The sequence below is a fragment of the Telmatherina bonti genome, assembly GCF_933228915.1.
Source record: "Telmatherina bonti genome assembly, chromosome: 22".
Taxonomy (NCBI): domain Eukaryota; kingdom Metazoa; phylum Chordata; class Actinopteri; order Atheriniformes; family Telmatherinidae; genus Telmatherina; species Telmatherina bonti.
The window spans coordinates 219,660-239,664 of NC_136631.1; the positions used below are offsets into that span (position 1 = coordinate 219,660).

The 20,005-nt window shown below is 49.7% G+C and overlaps 1 protein-coding gene across 2 annotated transcripts in view; it reads left to right on the top strand.

Moving 5' to 3' along the window:
• Positions 1-935: 935 nt before the first annotated feature.
• osr1 (odd-skipped related transcription factor 1) overlaps positions 936-20,005 on the top strand; it is a 32,982-nt gene continuing 13,912 nt past the window's right edge. Inside the window, exons 1-2 of one of the 2 annotated variants that reach the window (XM_079261722.1) lie at positions 936-1,016; positions 10,900-11,595. In XM_079261722.1, the coding sequence (XP_079117848.1) occupies positions 10,931-11,595 (665 nt within the window). In that variant the 5' untranslated portion in view covers positions 936-1,016; positions 10,900-10,930. The remainder of the gene's footprint in view (positions 1,017-10,899; positions 11,596-20,005) is intronic. The other variant, XM_079261723.1, reaches the window with a different exon arrangement.

Here is a 20,005-nt window from a genome sequence, read left to right on the forward strand (position 1 = left end):
TCCGTGTTGACGCTCCATGTTGACGCTCTGTGTCGACGCTCTGTGTCGACGCTCCGTACCGACGCTCCGTGTTACGTTGTAACATGCCGTGTTTCGGTCTGGGCGTCTCTGACCGTATCAGGGTCCACGGGTCCCAGACGGCCGGCTCAGGGTCTGCGAGTCTCAGACCAGATCAGGGTCTGCGGGTCTTAGACCAGATCAGGTCTCGTTGGTCCAAATGGGACGGGTTTCTCTCCTTGTTTTCTGCCGAGAAGAAAACCTGAAATAAAATCTTGATAATTTTTTTCTGTCGTCAATCAGTTTGATCAGTTCTTCATCAAAACAAAGTGGTTTCTATCTGAGTTTCAGGAACTAACAGGAAAAACGTTTCTGAGCTGAAAGGGAAACAAATCATTTCATTCCTGGAAACTTTTGAAGTTTCTTTCATCTTCATGTCAGCTGGTGCGGCTGGAACTGGAAGCCGCTTCTGGTGGGAAACGGGGGGTTAAAGGTCGAGCGCGCGCAGGATCTGGTTGCAACACCTGAACCTTGTAACATTACGCGCGCCATGAACGCTCCGCACGGCAGGATCCGCGTGCAGTCCCGCATCGCGCCTGCGGGCGGCGCTGCTCGCACATGTTTCCGCGCTCGCGCCTCTGCATTAGTGTGCTGATTGGCTGCCTTACACAGATCAATCTTTACCTGCCAGTCTGTCGAAACATTGTCACGTGACCCGCGGCTTTACGTCATTCTGTCATCACTTAGCACGTCCCAATGACTCCAGGTGCGCGTGCGCGCCGCCTCCTCGTGCAGCATCCTGCAGCTGTGCGCGCGCGCTGCCGTCCTGCTCTGTGTGATGTGGGCTGGCCGTGTGACGTCAGGAGGTGTTGGAGTCGCGCGGCTTTAAAAAGGGCCGCAGAGCAGCGCGAGCGCAGAAACGTAGAGAAGAACCCGCGGACCGGAGTGCGCGGACATCATCATCCTCACCTTCATCCTCAGCTTCATCATCCTCACCGTGCGGCTGGAAACTTTTACCGGTAAGTTCTTACTATAGACCTGAACCAGACCTGATCCACCTAGAGACCTGAACAAGACCTGATCCACCTAGAGACCTGAACAAGACCTGATCCATCTAGAGACCTGAACCAGACCTGATCCACCTAGAGACCTGAACAAGACCTGATCCACCTAGAGACCTGAACCAGACCTGATCCACCTAGAGACCTGAACAAGACCTGATCCACCTAGAGACCTGAACAAGACCTGATCCACCTAGAGACCTGAACCAGACCTGATCCACCTAGAGACCAGAACCAGACCTGATCCACCTAGAGCCCTGAACAAGACCTGATCCACCTAGAGACCTGAACAAGACCTGATCCACCTAGAGACCTGAACCAGACCTGATCCACCTAGAGACCAGAACCAGACCTGATCCACCTAGAGACCTGAACAAGACCTGATCCACCTAGAGACCTGAACCAGACCTGATCCACCTAGAGACCAGAACCAGACCTGATCCACCTAGAGCCCTGAACAAGACCTGATCCACCTAGAGACCTGAACCAGACCTGATCCACCTAGAGACCAGAACCAGACCTGATCCACCTAGAGACCTGAACAAGACCTGATCCACCTAGAGACCTGAACCAGACCTGATCCACCTAGAGACCTGAACCAGACCTGATCCACCTAGAGACCTGAACCAGACCTGATCCACCTAGAGACCTGAACAAGACCTGATCCACCTAGAGACCTGAACCAGACCTGATCCACCTAGAGACCAGAACCAGACCTGATCCACCTAGAGCCCTGAACAAGACCTGATCCACCTAGAGACCTGAACCAGACCTGATCCACCTAGAGACCAGAACCAGACCTGATCCACCTAGAGCCCTGAACAAGACCTGATCCACCTAGAGACCTGAACAAGACCTGATCCACCTAGAGACCTGAACCAGACCTGATCCACCTAGAGACCAGAACCAGACCTGATCCACCTAGAGACCTGAACCAGACCTGATCCACCTAGAGACCTGAACCAGACCTGATCCACCTAGAGACCTGAACCAGACCTGATCCACCTAGAGACCTGAACCAGACCTGATCCACCTAGAGACCAGAACCAGAGCTGATCCACCTAGAGCCCTGAACAAGACCTGATCCACCTAGAGACCTGAACCAGACCTGATCCACCTAGAGACCAGAACCAGACCTGATCCACCTAGAGACCTGAACAAGACCTGATCCACCTAGAGACCTGAACCAGACCTGATCCACCTAGAGACCTGAACCAGACCTGATCCACCTAGAGACCAGAACCAGACCTGATCCACCTAGAGACCTGAACAAGACCTGATCCACCTAGAGACCTGAACCAGACCTGATCCACCTAGAGACCTGAACCAGACCTGATCCACCTAGAGACCAGAACCAGACCTGATCCACCTAGAGACCTGAACAAGACCTGATCCACCTAGAGACCTGAACCAGACCTGATCCACCTAGAGACCAGAACAAGACCTGATCCACCTAGAGACCTGAACAAGACCTGATCCACCTAGAGACCTGAACCAGACCTGATCCACCTAGAGACCTGAACCAGACCTGATCCACCTAGAGACCAGAACCAGACCTGATCCACCTAGAGACCTGAACAAGACCTGATCCACCTAGAGACCTGAACCAGACCTGATCCACCTAGAGACCTGAACCAGACCTGATCCACCTAGAGACCTGAACCAGACCTGATCCACCTAGAGACCAGAACCAGACCTGATCCACCTAGAGACCTGAACCAGACCTGATCCACCTAGAGACCTGAACCAGACCTGGTCCACCTAGAGACCTGAACCAGACCTGATCCACCTAGAGACCAGAACCAGACCTGATCCACCTAGAGACCTGAACCAGACCTGATCCACCTAGAGACCTGAACCAGACCTGGTCCACCTAGAGACCTGAACCAGACCTGATCCACCTAGAGACCAGAACCAGACCTGATCCACCTAGAGACCAGAACCAGACCTGATCCACCTAGAGACCAGAACCAGACCTGATCCACCTAGAGACCTGAACCAGACCTGATCCACCTAGAGACCTGAACCAGACCTGGTCCACCTAGAGACCAGAACCAGACCTGATCCACCTAGAGACCAGAACCAGACCTGATCCACCTAGAGACCTGAACCAGACCTGATCCACCTACAGACCAGAACCAGACCTGATCCACCTACAGACCAGAACCAGACCTGATCCACCTAGAGACCAGAACCAGACCTGATCCACCTAGAGACCAGAACCAGACCTGATCCACCTAGAGACCTGAACCAGACCTGATCCACCTAGAGACCTGAACCGGACCTGATCCACCTAAGGACCTGTACCGGACCTGATCCACCTAGAGACCTGAACAAGACCTGATCCACCTAGAGACCTGAACCAGACCTGATCCACCTAGAGACCTGAACAAGACCTGATCCACCTAGAGACCTGAACCAGACCTGATCCACCTAGAGACCAGAACCAGACCTGATCCACCTACAGACCTGAACCAGACCTGATCCACCTACAGACCTGAACAAGACCTGATCCACCTAGAGACCTGAACCAGACCTGATCCACCTAGAGACCTGAACCAGACCTGATCCACCTACAGACCAGAACCAGACCTGATCCACCTAGAGACCAGAACCAGACCTGGTCCACCTAAGGACCTGTACCGGACCTGGTCCACCTACAGACCACGACAAGACCTGATCCACCTAGAGACCAGAACATGACCTGGTCCACCTAGAGACCAGAACCAGACCTGATCCACCTAGAGACCAGAACCAGACCTGATCCACCTAGAGACCTGAACCAGACCTGATCCACCTAGAGACCAGAACCAGACCTGATCCACCTACAGACCAGAACCAGACCTGATCCACCTACAGACCAGAACCAGACCTGATCCACCTAGAGACCTGAACCAGACCTGATCCACCTAGAGACCTGAACCAGACGTGATCCACCTAGAGACCAGAACCAGACCTGATCCACCTACAGACCAGAACCAGACCTGATCCACCTAGAGACCAGAACCAGACCTGATCCACATAGAGACCTGAACAAGACCTGATCCACCTACAGACCTGAACCAGACCTGATCCACCTACAGACCACGACAAGACCTGATCCACCTAGAGACCAGAACCAGACCTGGTCCACCTAGAGACCAGAACCAGACCTGGTCCACCTAAGGACCTGTACCGGACCTGGTCCACCTAGAGACGAGAACCAGACCTGATCCACCTAGAGACCTGAACCAGACCTGATCCATCTAGAGACCAGAACCAGACCTGATCCACCTAAGGACCTGTACCGGACCTGGTCCACGTACAGACCAGAACCAGAACTGATCCACCTAGAGACCTGAACCAGACCTGATCCACCTAGAGACCAGAACCAGAGCTGATCCACCTACAGACCAGAACCAGACCTGATCCACCTAGAGACCAGAACCAGACCTGATCCACCTAGAGACCTGAACCAGACCTGATCCACCTAGAGACCAGAACCAGACCTGATCCACCTACAGACCAGAACCAGACCTGATCCACCTAGAGACCAGAACCAGACCTGATCCACCTAGAGACCTGATCAAGACCTGATCCACCTACAGACCACGACAAGACCTGATCCACCTAGAGACGAGAACCAGACCTGATCCACCTAGAGACCTGAACCAGACCTGATCCACCTAGAGACCTGAACCAGACCTGATCCACCTAGAGACCAGAACCAGACCTGGTCCACCTAGAGACCTGAACCAGACCTGATCCACCTAGAGACCAGAACCAGACCTGATCCACCTAGAGACCTGAATCAGACCTGATCCACCTAGAGACCAGAACCAGACCTGGTCCACCTAAGGACCTGTACCGGACCTGGTCCACCTAGAGACCTGAACCAGACCTGATCCACCTAGAGACCTGAACCAGACCTGATCCACCTAGAGACCTGAACCAGACCTGATCCACCTAGAGACCTGAACCAGACCTGATCCACCTAGAGACCAGAACCAGACCTGATCCACCTACAGACCAGAACCAGACCTGATCCACCTAGAGACCTGAACCCGACCTGATCCACCTAGAGACCAGAACCAGACCTTGTCCACCTAGAGACCTGAACCAGACCTGATCCACCTAGAGACCTGAACCAGACCTGATCCACCTACAGACCTGAACCAGACCTAATCCACCTAGAGACCTGAACCAGACCTGATCCATCTAGAGACCTGAACCAGACCTGATCCACCTAGAGACCTGTACCGGACCTGGTCCACCTAGAGACGAGAACCAGACCTGATCCACCTAGAGACCTGAACCAGACCTGATCCACCTAGAGACGAGAACCAGACCTGATCCATCTAGAGACCAGAACCAGACCTGATCCATCTAGAGACCTGAATCAGACCTGGTCCACCTAGAGACGAGAACCAGACCTGATCCACCTAGAGACCTGAATCAGACCTGATCCACCTAGAGACCAGAACCAGACCTGGTCCACCTAAGGACCTGTACCAGACCTGGTCCACCTAGAGACCTGAACCAGACCTGATCCACCTAGAGACCAGAACCAGACCTGATCCACCTACAGACCAGAACCAGACCTGATCCACCTAGAGACCTGAACCAGACCTGATCCACCTAGAGACCTGAACCAGACCTGATCCACCTAGAGACCTGAATTAGACCTGATCCACCTAGAGACCTGAACCAGACCTGATCCACCTACAGACCAGAACCAGACCTGATCCACCTAGAGACCAGAACCAGACCTGATCCACCTAGAGACCTGAACAAGACCTGATCCACCTACAGACCTGAACCAGACCTGATCCACCTACAGACCACGACAAGACCTGATCCACCTAGAGACCAGAACCAGACCTGGTCCACCTAGAGACCAGAACCAGACCTGGTCCACCTAAGGACCTGTACCGGACCTGGTCCACCTAGAGACGAGAACCAGACCTGATCCACCTAAAGACCTGAACCAGACCTGATCCACCTAGAGACCAGAACCAGACCTGATCCACCTAGAGACCTGAATCAGACCTGATCCACCTAGAGACCAGAACCAGACCTGGTCCACCTAAGGACCTGTACCGGACCTGGTCCACCTAGAGACCAGAACCAGAACTGATCCACCTAGAGACCTGAACAAGACCTGATCCACCTTTGAGACCTGAACCAGACCTGATCCACCTAGAGACCTGAACCAGACCTGATCCACCTAGAGACCTGAACCAGACCTGATCCACCTAGAGACCTGAACCAGACCTGATCCACCTAGAGACCAGAACCAGACCTGATCCACCTAGAGACCTGAACCAGACCTGATCCACCTAGAGACCAGAACCAGACCTGATCCACCTAGAGACCTGAACCAGACCTGATCCACCTAGAGACCTGAACCAGACCTGATCCACCTAGAGACCTGAACCAGACCTGGTCCACCTAGAGACCTGAACCAGACCTGATCCACCTAGAGACCTGAACCAGACCTGATCCACCTAGAGACCAGAACCAGACCTGATCCACCTAGAGACCTGAACCAGACCTGATCCACCTAGAGACCAGAACCAGACCTAGTCCACCTAGAGACCAGAACCAGACCTGATCCACCTAGAGACCTGAACCAGACCTGATCCACCTAGAGACCTGAACCAGACCTGATCCACCTAGAGACCTGAACCAGACCTGATCCACCTAGAGACCTGAACCAGACCTGGTCCACCTAGAGACCAGAACCAGACCTGATCCACCTAGAGACCTGAACAAGACCTGATCCACCTACAGACCTGAACCAGACCTGATCCACCTACAGACCACGACAAGACCTGATCCACCTACAGACCAGAACCAGACCTGATCCACCTACAGACCTGAACCAGACCTGATCCACCTAGAGCCCTGAACCAGACCTGATCCACCTAGAGACCAGAACCAGACCTGATCCACCTAGAGACCTGAATTAGACCTGATCCACCTAGAGACCTGAACCAGACCTGATCCACCTAGAGACCTGAACCAGACCTGGTCCACCTAGAGACCTGAACCAGACCTGGTCCACCTAGAGACCTGAACCAGACCTGATCCACCTAGAGACCTGAACCAGACCTGATCCACCTAGAGACCTGAACCAGACCTGATCCACCTACAGACCAGAACCAGACCTGATCCACCTAGAGACCAGAACCAGACCTGATCCACCTAGAGACCAGAACCAGACCTGGTCCACCTAAGGACCTGTACCGGACCTGGTCCACCTACAGACCACGACAAGACCTGATCCACCTAGAGACCTGAACCAGACCTGGTCCACCTAGAGACCAGAACCAGACCTGATCCACCTAGAGACGAGAACCATACCTGATCCACCTACAGACCAGAACCAGACCTGGTCCACCTAGAGACCAGAACCAGACCTGGTCCACCTAAGGACCTGTACCGGACCTGGTCCACCTAGAGACGAGAACCAGACCTGATCCAACTTAGACCTGAACCAGACCTGATCCACCTAGAGACCAGAACCAGACCTGATCCACCTAGAGACCTGAATCAGACCTGATCCACCTAGAGACCAGAACCAGACCTGGTCCACCTAAGGACCTGTACCGGACCTGGTCCACCTAGAGACCAGAACCAGAACTGCTCCACCTAGAGACCTGAACAAGACCTGATCCACCTAGAGACCTGAACCAGACCTGATCCACCTAGAGACCTGAACCAGACCTGATCCACCTAGAGACCTGAACCAGACCTGATCCACCTACAGACCAGAACCAGACCTGATCCACCTAGAGACCTGAACCAGACCTGATCCACCTAGAGACCAGAACCAGACCTTGTCCACCTAGAGACCTGAACCAGACCTGATCCACCTAGAGACCTGAACCAGACCTGATCCACCTACAGACCTGAACCAGACCTGATCCATCTAGAGACCTGAACCAGACCTGATCCACCTAGAGACCTGAGCCTGAACTGGTCCACCCCGAGACCAGAACCAGACCTGGTCCACCTAAGGACCTGTACCGGACCTGGTCCACCTACAGACCAGAACCAGACCTGATCCACCTAGAGAACAGAACCAGACCTGGTCCACCTAGAGACCAGAACCAGACCTGATCCACCTAGAGACCTGATCCACCTAGAGACCTGAACCAGACCTGATCCACCTAGAGACCTGAACCAGACCTGATTCACCTACAGACCAGAACCAGACCTGGTCCACCTAAGCACCTGTACCGGACCTGGTCCACCTAGAGAACAGAACCAGACCTGATCCACCTAGAGACCAGAACCAGACCTGATCCACCTAGAGACCTGAACAAGACCTCATCCACCTATGCGTGGGTTCTTTCTGGGTTCTCCGGCTTCCTCCCACCGTCCGAAGACATGATGTGAACTGGTTACTCTGCAGCTCCCGTAGGACTGACTGGTTGTTGTCTCTGTTTAGTCCTGCGATGGACCGGCGAGCTGTCCAGGGTGTACCCTGCCTTTCACCCAGAGACTGCTGGGATAGGCTCCAGCTTCCCGCCACCCTGTAGCAAGACCCGAAAGCAGATCCAACATGGTGGCGGCACTGGTTCACCCTCCAATGACGCGTCTATGTGTATGATGTCTACGTCAATCAGTACCAGTCTGTGATGTTAGAATATGAGGATGTAAGGGAAGCAAACGGCACACGTGTCAGGCTGTCGGCTTACAACAGAAAAATGTTCTTTTCGAGGCTTTTAGGAGTAAAACGTGCAGCTGGAAGTGAAGCCGAGGTGTGGCGTGGCGACGAGCCGAGGCGTGGCGACGAGCCGAGGCGTGGCGTGGCCTCATCTCGGAGCTGCTGCGGCTTGCATCATGTCTGGTGCACACAAAGATGCTTCATTGTCCATTGTTGTTGGAGCTTATCAAACCTGCTTTAACAGCTGCAGGTATTTCTGTCATCCAGCCTCAGGCAGGATCAGAGACCAGGAAACACACACTGCTGCTTTATGATTCATCTGCCTGGCGTTCCCAGCAGCTGCCAGCATGTTCGGTACCCTGGAGAGGCACAACCTCCGTTTATTTAACGCTTCATTCCATTTCAAAGCTAAATGATCCGCTTCAACACCTTCACAGCCACAGCTAATAACGACATTTACATCAACCTATGAACCTCCTCTCCATGTGCTTACAGCTTGTTAACAGCAGGCTAGCAACATGTTAACATCTTGTTAACAGCATGCTAACATCTTGTTAACAGCTTGCTAACATCTTGTTAACAGCATGCTAACTGCGTGTTAACAGCATGCTAACTGCGTGTTAACAGTGTGCTAACATCTTGTCAACAGCATGCTAACAGTATGCTAACTGCATGCTAAGAGCTTGTTAACAGCGTGTGAACAACGTGCTAACAACTTGTTAACAGCATGCTAACTGCGTGTTAACAGCGTGCTAACATCTTGTCAACAGCATGCTAACAGTATGCTAACTGCATGCTAAGAGCTTGTTAACAGCGTGCAAACAACGTGCTAACAACTTGTTAACAGTGTGCTAACAGCTTGTGAACTGTGTGCTAACACATGCTAACAGCGTGCTTACAGTGTGCTAACTGCTTGCTAAATCTGCGCTGCTGGAAGCCATTTCACTGTGAGGGGGTCCTTGGTGCCCCATGTGGGGGCTGGCAGGACTTCCGGTTGTATGTGTATGTCTGTATTGGTGGGTGAATGTGGAGGCCGGGTCTGAAGCCTGCAGGTGTCTGGCCCCTCTGCGCTGGGGTGGGGTGTTGGTGGGTGGCCTGGTTAGTTCTGGATGAGTAGGGAGGGACAGTTTTGGAGGTGGTTAGTGGTTGCTGGGCTGAGGGGATAGTAGGAGGAGGGGGGGTCAGTGGACAGGTAGGGAGTGTTTGTCAGCGGGAGGGGGTGGAAGGGAGGGTTGGTTGGGGAGGGTGGGGGATTTGAGGAGGTGGCGGGATGGTGGGTAGGCGGACAGGGGGGATGAGGGACTGGTCAGGGGAGGGGGGCTGTAGATGGGTTCTAGTCCTTAGGGTGCCCAGCCCTGGTGTTGGGGTGGCGCTGGCCTGCAGTGGTTTTGCTCTGGGTGGGCTGGTCCCTAGTGGCCTAGTTTGGGGCTCTGCCGAAGGAGGGGGTGGTCCTGCGGCCTGTACTCGGTGCCCCCTCGTGCCTTTGGGTCCCGTCCGGGGGCTTCCTCGGCTCTGAACTTGGTGGCCTGCCGGGCCCTGGGGATCTCGGGCTCCTTCCTGACGCTTCGATGTCTGGCTGTGGTCCCCTTACAAATACACAGTTCACTGTTGCTGCATGGTCACACGTGCACATTCATACGTGTGCGCCCACAAAGCTTTCCATCTGCTTTCTAATGAATGTTTCTGATGTTTATGTGTTGTCAGGTTCCCTGCAGGTCTGTTTACGTGTGTTCTTACGTACCTTTAATATTCTATACTAGGTATCCTGTAGTACCATAGTGTGTGTGTGTGTAAACTGATTTTGGCAGCTAGACAAATTTTTACTTCACAATTTCTCCACTTTTCTCTCTTCTTATTTTCTCTCTTCCTTCCTTCCCCTCCTCTGCCAGGTTTAGCATCGCCATGTCAGGACCGATGATTACAATAAAAAAAAAGAATAAAATATTTAGAATATCAAGGGCAGCCATATATAAGACATGTCTCTTTTGGTAGAGAAAATCTGCCGGGCTAAATATGCACACAAACTGTTCTGTATGCTGTGATGCTGGACTGGACAGGGAAACAACCACTTGCTAACAGCATGCTAACCACTTGCTAACCGTTTGATAACCACATGCTAGCAATGCTAGCTGTATGCTAACCATAAAGTACCAACTGCAAAGTCAGTGATGTGTTTTCTGTCTCCAGCAGTAGACCAGCTGGACTTGGAGGATCCACCATGGGCAGTAAAACTCTGCCTGCCCCCGTCCCCCTTCACCCATCCCTTCAGCTGGCTAACTGCTCCCTGATCCAGAGCTCCACAGGTCTGCAGCTTCCAGCTGATCATTTCCACAGTATCTACAGCTTCAGTGCCCTCCATGCCATCCACCTCCACCAGTGGACCCTGGGCTATCAGCCCCTGGCCCTGCCCCGCTGCACCATCTCCAAGCTACCCCCCCAGTTCACCTCCATGACGTCCATCCCCATCTTCCCTCATCTCCTGCAGCCCAAGCTGGACTCAGTGGGGCTGCTGCAGAGCTCCAAGAACAAACCCCGCTTCGACTTTGCCAACCTAGCCGCAGCCGCCACACAGGAAGACCATCTGAAGGTGGAGGATCTGAGCATGACAGCCGCCACGGCGACGGCCTCGTCTCAGCACCAGACCTCTGCCGGGCTGGGCTGCCTGCTGGACGTCTCCAAGCTGTCCTCGGCGGAGCGGAAGTGCAGCCGGGGACGACTGCCCTCCAAGACCAAGAAGGAGTTCGTCTGCAAGTTCTGTGGCCGACATTTTACCAAATCCTACAACCTTTTGATCCATGAGAGGACGCACACGGATGAGAGGCCGTACACGTGTGATATCTGCCACAAGGCCTTCAGAAGGCAGGACCACCTCAGGGACCACAGGTGAGTCTCCGCTTTGTCAGATCCTCTTCCCACGGACTCCTTTAGACCCACCAGAAAACTGGTCCTGATCAGATTAGTCCAGTCATAATCTGATGATAAGTAATCAGATTAACTCGAATATTTCCCGTAACTCCTGCATGAAGAACGGATTGATTTACATTTCTACACCCATCCATCCATCATCCATCTATCCATCTATCCATCATCCATCCATCATCCATCATCCATCCATCATCCATCATCCATCCATCATCCATCCATCATCCATCCATCCATCATCCATCCATCATCCATCATCCATCCATCATCCATCATCCATCTATCCATCTATCCATCATCCATCCATCATCCATCATCCATCCATCCATCATCCATCCATCATCCATCCATCCATCATCCATCCATCATCCATCATCCATCCATCATCCATCATCCATCTATCCATCTATCCATCATCCATCCATCATCCATCATCCATCCATCATCCATCATCCATCAATCCATCTATCCATCTATCCATCATCCATCCATCATCCATCATCCATCTATCCATCTATCCATCATCCATCCATCATCCATCATCCATCCATCATCCATCCATCATCCATCATCCATCCATCATCCATCCATCCATCATCCATCCATCATCCATCATCCATCCATCATCCATCATCCATCCATCCTCCATCTATCCATCTATCCATCATCCATCCATCATCCATCATCCATCCATCATCCATCATCCATCTATCCATCTATCCATCATCCATCCATCATCCATCATCCATCCATCATCCATCCATCATCCATCATCCATCCATCATCCATCCATCCATCATCCATCCATCATCCATCATCCATCCATCATCCATCATCCATCATCCATCCATCATCCATCTATCCATCTATCCATCATCCATCCATCATCCATCATCCATCAATCCATCTATCCATCATCCATCCATCATCCATCATCCATCCATCATCCATCCATCATCCATCATCCATCCATCATCCATCATCCATCCATCATCCATCCATCATCCATCTATCCATCATCCATCATCCATCTATCCATCATCCATCCATCATCCATCATCCATCCATCCATCATCCATCTATCCATCATCCATCCATCATCCATCTATCCATCATCCATCATCCATCCATCATCCATCATCCATCCATCCATCATCCATCCATCATCCATCTATCCATCATCCATCATCCATCCATCATCCATCCATCATCCATCATCCATCCATCCATCATCCATCTATCCATCTATCCATCATCCATCCATCATCCATCATCCATCATCCATCCATCCATCATCCATCTATCCATCATCCATCCATCATCATCCATCCATCCATCATCCATCCATCATCCATCTATCCATCCATCATCCATCCATCATCCATCCATCCATCATCCATCTATCCATCATCCATCGATCATCATCCATCCATCCATCATCCATTCATCATCCATCTATCATCCATCCATCCATCATCCATCCATCCATCATCCATCATCCATCCATCCATCATCCATCATCCATCTATCCATCATCCATCATCCATCATCCATCCATCATCCATCTATCCATCTATCCATCATCCATCCATCATCCATCCATCATCCATCTATCCATCATCCATCATCCATCCATCATCCATCATCCATCTATCCATCATTCATCCATCCATCCATCCATCATCCATCTATCCATCCATCCATCATCCATCTATCCATCATCCATCCATCATCCATCCATCCATCATCCATCCATCCATCATCCATCCATCCATCATCCATCTATCCACCATCCATCCATCCATCATCCATCATTCATCCATCATCCATCTATCCATCCATCCATCACCATCTATCATCATCCATCCATCATCATCCATCCATCCATCCATCCATCCATCCATCATCCATCTATCCATCATCCATCCATCCATCATCCATCTATCCATCCATCCATCATCCATCCATCCATCATCCATCTATCCATCATCCATCCATCATCATCCATTCATCATCCATCTATCCATCATCCATCCATCATCCATCCATCCATCATCCATCCATCATCCATCTATCCATCATCCATCCATCCATGATCCATCTATCCATCATCCATCTATCCATCATCCATCCATCCATCATCCATCTATCCATCATCCATCCATCCATGATCCATCATCCATCCATCCATCATCCATCAATCATCCATCTATCCATCATCCATCATCCATCCATCATCCATCTATCCATCATCCATCCATCCATCATCCATCCATCCATCCATCCATCATCCATCCATCATCTAGCCATCATCCATCCATCATCATCCATCCATCCATCATCCATTCATCCATCTATCCATCATCCATCCATCATCCATCCATCCATCATCCATCCATCATCATCCATCCATCCACCATCCATCCATCCATCTTCCATCCATCATCCATCCATCATCCATCATCCATCCATCATCCATCCATCCATCATCCATCCATCCATCCATCCTCCATCCATCCATCTTCCATCCATCCATCCATCATCCATCCATCATCCATCAAATCATCCATCCATCATCCACCCATCCATCATCCATCTATCCATCATCCATCCATCCATCCATCCATCCATCATCCATCCATCATCTAGCCATCATCCATCCATCCATCTTCCATCCATCATCTATCCATCATCCATCCATCCATCATCCATCCATCATCCATCCATCAATCCATCCATCATCCATCCATCATCCATCGATCCATCATCCATCCATCCATTATCCATCCATCATTCATCCATCATCCATCCATCATCCATCCATCATCCATCTATCCATCATCCATCCATCCATCCATCCATCATCCATCCATCCATTATCCATCCATCATCCATCCATCATCCATCTATCCATCATCCATCCATCCATCCATCATCCATCCATCCATTATCCATCCATCATCCATTCATCAATCCATCCATCATCCATCCATCATCCATCGATCCATCATCCATCCATCCATTATCCATCCATCATTCATCCATCATCCATCCATCATCCATCCATCATCCATCTATCCATCATCCATCCATCCATCCATCAATCATCCATCCATCCATTATCCATCCATCATCCATCCATCATCCATCTATCCATCATCCATCCATCCATCCATCATCCATCCATCCATTATCCATCCATCTTCCATCCATCCATCCATTATCCATCCATCATCCATCCATCCATCATCTATCCATCCATCATCAATCCATCCATCATCCATCCATAATCCATCCATTATCCATCCATCCGTCATCCATCCATCCATCCATCCATCCATCATCCATCCATCATCATTCATCCATCATCCATCCATCCATCCATCATCCATCCATCATCATTCATCCATCATCCATCCTTCCATCATCCATCCATCCATCATCCATCCATCCATCCATCATTCATCCATCCATCCATTTTCCATCCATCATCCATCCATCCATCCATCATTCATCCATCATCCATCCAACCATCCATCATCCATCCATCTTCCATCCATCATCCATCCAACCATCCATCCATCATCTATCCATCCATCATCCATCCATCCATCATCCATCCATCATACATCCATCATCCATCCATCCATAACCCATCCATTATCCATCCATCCATCATGCATCCATCATCCATCCATCCATCATGCATCCATCATCCATCCATCCATCATGCATCCATCATCCATCCATCATCCATCTATCCATCATCCATCCATCTATCATCCATCCATCAACCATCAATCATCCACCCATCCATCCATCCATCCATCCATCATCCATCCATCCATCCATCATCCATCCATCCATCATCCATCCATCCATCCATCATCCATCCATCATCCATCCATCCATCATCATCCCTCCATCCATCATCCATCCATCCATTATCCATCCATCATCCATCCATCCATCATGCATCCATCATCCATCCATCCATCATGCATCCATCATTCATCCATCATCCATCCATCCATCATCCATCCATCCATCATCCATCCATCATCCATCTATCATCCATCCATCCATTACCATCATCCATCCATCCATCCATCATCCATCCATCCATCATTCATCCATCATCCATCCATCCATCATCCATCCATCATCATACATCCATCCATCCATCAATCATCCATCCATCCATCCATCCATCCATCCATCATCCATCCATCCATCATCCATCCATCCATCCATCCATCTATCATCCATCCATCCATTTCCATCCATCCATCATCCATCCAAAATCCATCCATCCATCATCCATCCATCATCAATCCATCCATCATCCATCCATCCATCGTCCATCCATCCATCCATCCATCCATCCATCATCCACCCACCCATAATCCATCCATCCATCCATCCATCATCGTCTATCCATCCATCCATCCATCATCCACCCACCCATCATCCATCCGTCCACCTATCCATCCATCCATTCATCCACCCATTTATCCATCCACCCATCCACCCATCCATCCATCAATCATCCGTCCATCATCCATCCATCCATCATCCATCCATCACCAGTCCATCATCCAGCCATCCATCCATCCATCCATCCACCCAGCCATCATCCATCCATCCATCCATCATCCACCCACCCATAATCCATCCATCCATCCATCATCGTCTATCCATCCATCCATCCATCATCCACCCACCCATCCATCCATCCGTCCACCTGTCCATCCATCCATTCATCCACCCATTTATCCATCCACCCATCCACCCATCCATCCATCAATCATCCGTCCATCATCCATCCATCCATCATCCATCCATCACCAGTCCATCATCCATCCATCCATCATCCATCCATCATCATTCATCCATCATCCATCCTTCCATCATCCATCCATCCATTTTCCATCCATCATCCATCCATCCATCCATCATCCATCCATCATACATCCATCCATCATCCATCCATAACCCATCCATCATCCATCCATCCATCATCCATCCATCATCCATCCATCCATCATCCATCCATCATCCATCCATCCATCATGCATCCATCATCCATCCATCATCCATCTATCCATCATCCATCCATCTGTCATCCATCCATCATCCATCCATCAACCATCCATCATCCACCTATCCATCCATCCATCCATCCATCCATCCATCATCCATCCATCCATCCATCCATCCATCCATCATCATCATCCATCCATCATCCATCCATCCATCATCCATCCATCCATTATCCATCCATCATCCATCCATCCATCCATCATCCATCCATCCATCATTCATCCATCATCCATCCATCCATCATCATCCATCCATCATCCATCCATCCATCCATCCATTATCCATCCATCATCCATCTATCCATCCATCTATCCATCCATCCATCATTCATCCATCATCCATCCATCCATCCATCATCATACATCCATCCATCATCCATCCATCATCCATCCATCCATCATCCATCCATCATCCATCTATCCATCATCCATCCATCCATGATCCATCTATCCATCATCCATCTATCCATCATCCATCCATCCATCATCCATCTATCCATCATCCATCCATCCATCATCCATCCATCCATGATCCATCATCCATCCATCCATCATCCATCAATCATCCATCATCCATCCATCCATCATGCATCCATCATCCATCCATCATCCATCCAGCCATCATCCATCCATCAACCATCCATCATCTATCCATCCATCCATCATCCATCCATCCATCCATCCATCCATCATCCATCCATCATCCATCTATCCATCATCCATCCATCATCCATCTATCCATCATCCATCCATCCATTATCCATCCATCATCCATCCATCCATAATCATCCATCCATCCATCATCGTCTATCCATCCATACATCCATCATCCACCCACCCATCCATCCATCCGTCCACCTATCCATCCATCCATTCATCCACCCATTTATCCATCCACCCATCCACCCATCCATCCATCAATCATCCGTCCATCATCCATCCATCCATCATCCATCCATCATCATTCATCCATCATCCATCCTTCCATCATCCATCCATCCATTTTCCATCCATCATCCATCCATCCATCCATCATTCATCCATCATCCATCCATCATCCATCCATCCATCATTCATCCATCATACATCCATCATCCATCCATCCATAACCCATCCATCATCCATCCATCCATCATGCATCCATCATCCATCCATCCATCATCCATCCATCATCCATCCATCCATCATGCATCCATCATCCATCCATCATCCATCTATCTCTCATCCATCCATCTGTCATCCATCCATCATCCATCCATCAACCATCCATCATCCACCTATCCATCCATCCATCCATCCATCCATCATCCATCCATCCATCCATCCATCCATCCATCCATCATCATCATCCATCCATCATCCATCCATCCATTATCCATCCATCATCCATCCATCCATCCATCATCCATCCATCCATCATTCATCCATCATCCATCCATCCATCATCATCATTCCATCATCCATCCATCCATCCATCCATCCATTATCCATCCATCATCCATCTATCCATCCATCATCCATCCATCCATCATTCATCCATCATCCATCCATCCATCCATCATCATACATCCATCATCCATCATCCATCAATCATCCATCCATCCATCCATCCATCATCCATCCATCATCCATCTATCATCCATCCATCCATTTCCATCCATCCATCCATTTCCATCATCCATCTATCCATCCATCAATCCATCCATCCATCATCCATCCATCATCATTCATCCATCATCCATCCATCCATCATCCATCCATCGATCCATCCATCGATCCATCCATCCATCATCCATCCATCATCATTCATCCATCATCCATCCTTCCATCATCCATCCATCCATCCATCATTCATCCATAATCCATCCAACCATCCATCATCCATCCATCTTCCATTCATCATCCTTCCATCATCCATCCATCATCCATCCATCCATCATCCATCCATCCATTATCCATCCATCCATCCATCATCCATCCATCCATCATTCATCCATCATCCACCCATCCATCATCATCCATCCATCATCCATCCATCCATCCATCCATTATCCATCCATCATCCATCTATCCATCCATCATCCATCCATCCATCATTCATCCATCATCCATCCATCCATCCATCATCATACATCCATCATCCATCCATCCATCATCCATCAATCATCCATCCATCCATCCATCCATCATCCATCCATCATCCATCTATCATCCATCCATCCATTTCCATCCATCCATCCATTTCCATCATCCATCATCCATCCATCGATCCATCCATCCATCATCCATCCATCATCATTCATCCATCATCCATCCATCCATCATCCATCCATCGATCCATCCATCGATCCATCCATCCATCATCCATCCATCATCATTCATCCATCATCCATCCTTCCATCATCCATCCATCCATCCATCATTCATCCATCATCCATCCAACCATCCATCATCCATCCATCTTCCATTCATCATCCTTCCATCATCCATCCATCATCCATCCATCCATCATCCATCCATCCATTTTCCATCCATCCATCATACATCCATCATGCATCCATCATCCATCCATCCATCATCCATCCATCATCCATCCATCATCCATCTATCCATCATGCATCCATCATCCATCTATCCATCATGCATCCATCATCCATCCATCCATCATCCATCCATCATCCATCCATCCATCATCCATCCATCATCCATCCATCCATAATCCATCCATCATCCATCTATCCATCATGCATCCATCATCCATCCATCCATCATCCATCCATCATCCATCCATCCATCATCCATCCATCATCCATCTATCCATCATGCATCCATCATCCATCCATCCATCATCCATCCATCATCCATCCATCCATCATCCATCCATCATCCATCATCCATCCATCGATCCATCCATCCATCATCATTCATCCATCATCCATCCATCCATCATCCATCCATCGATCCATCCATCGATCCATCCATCCATCATCCATCCATCATCATTCATCCATCATCCATCCTTCCATCATCCATCCATCCATCCATCATTTATCCATCATCCATCCAACCATCCATCATCCATCCATCTTCCATTCATCATCCTTCCATCATCCATCCATCATCCATCCATCCATCATCCATCCATCCATTTTCCATCCATCCATCATACATCCATCATACATCCATCATCCATCCATCCATAATCCATCCATCATCCATCTATCCATCATGCATCCATCATCCATCCATCCATCATCCATCCATCCATC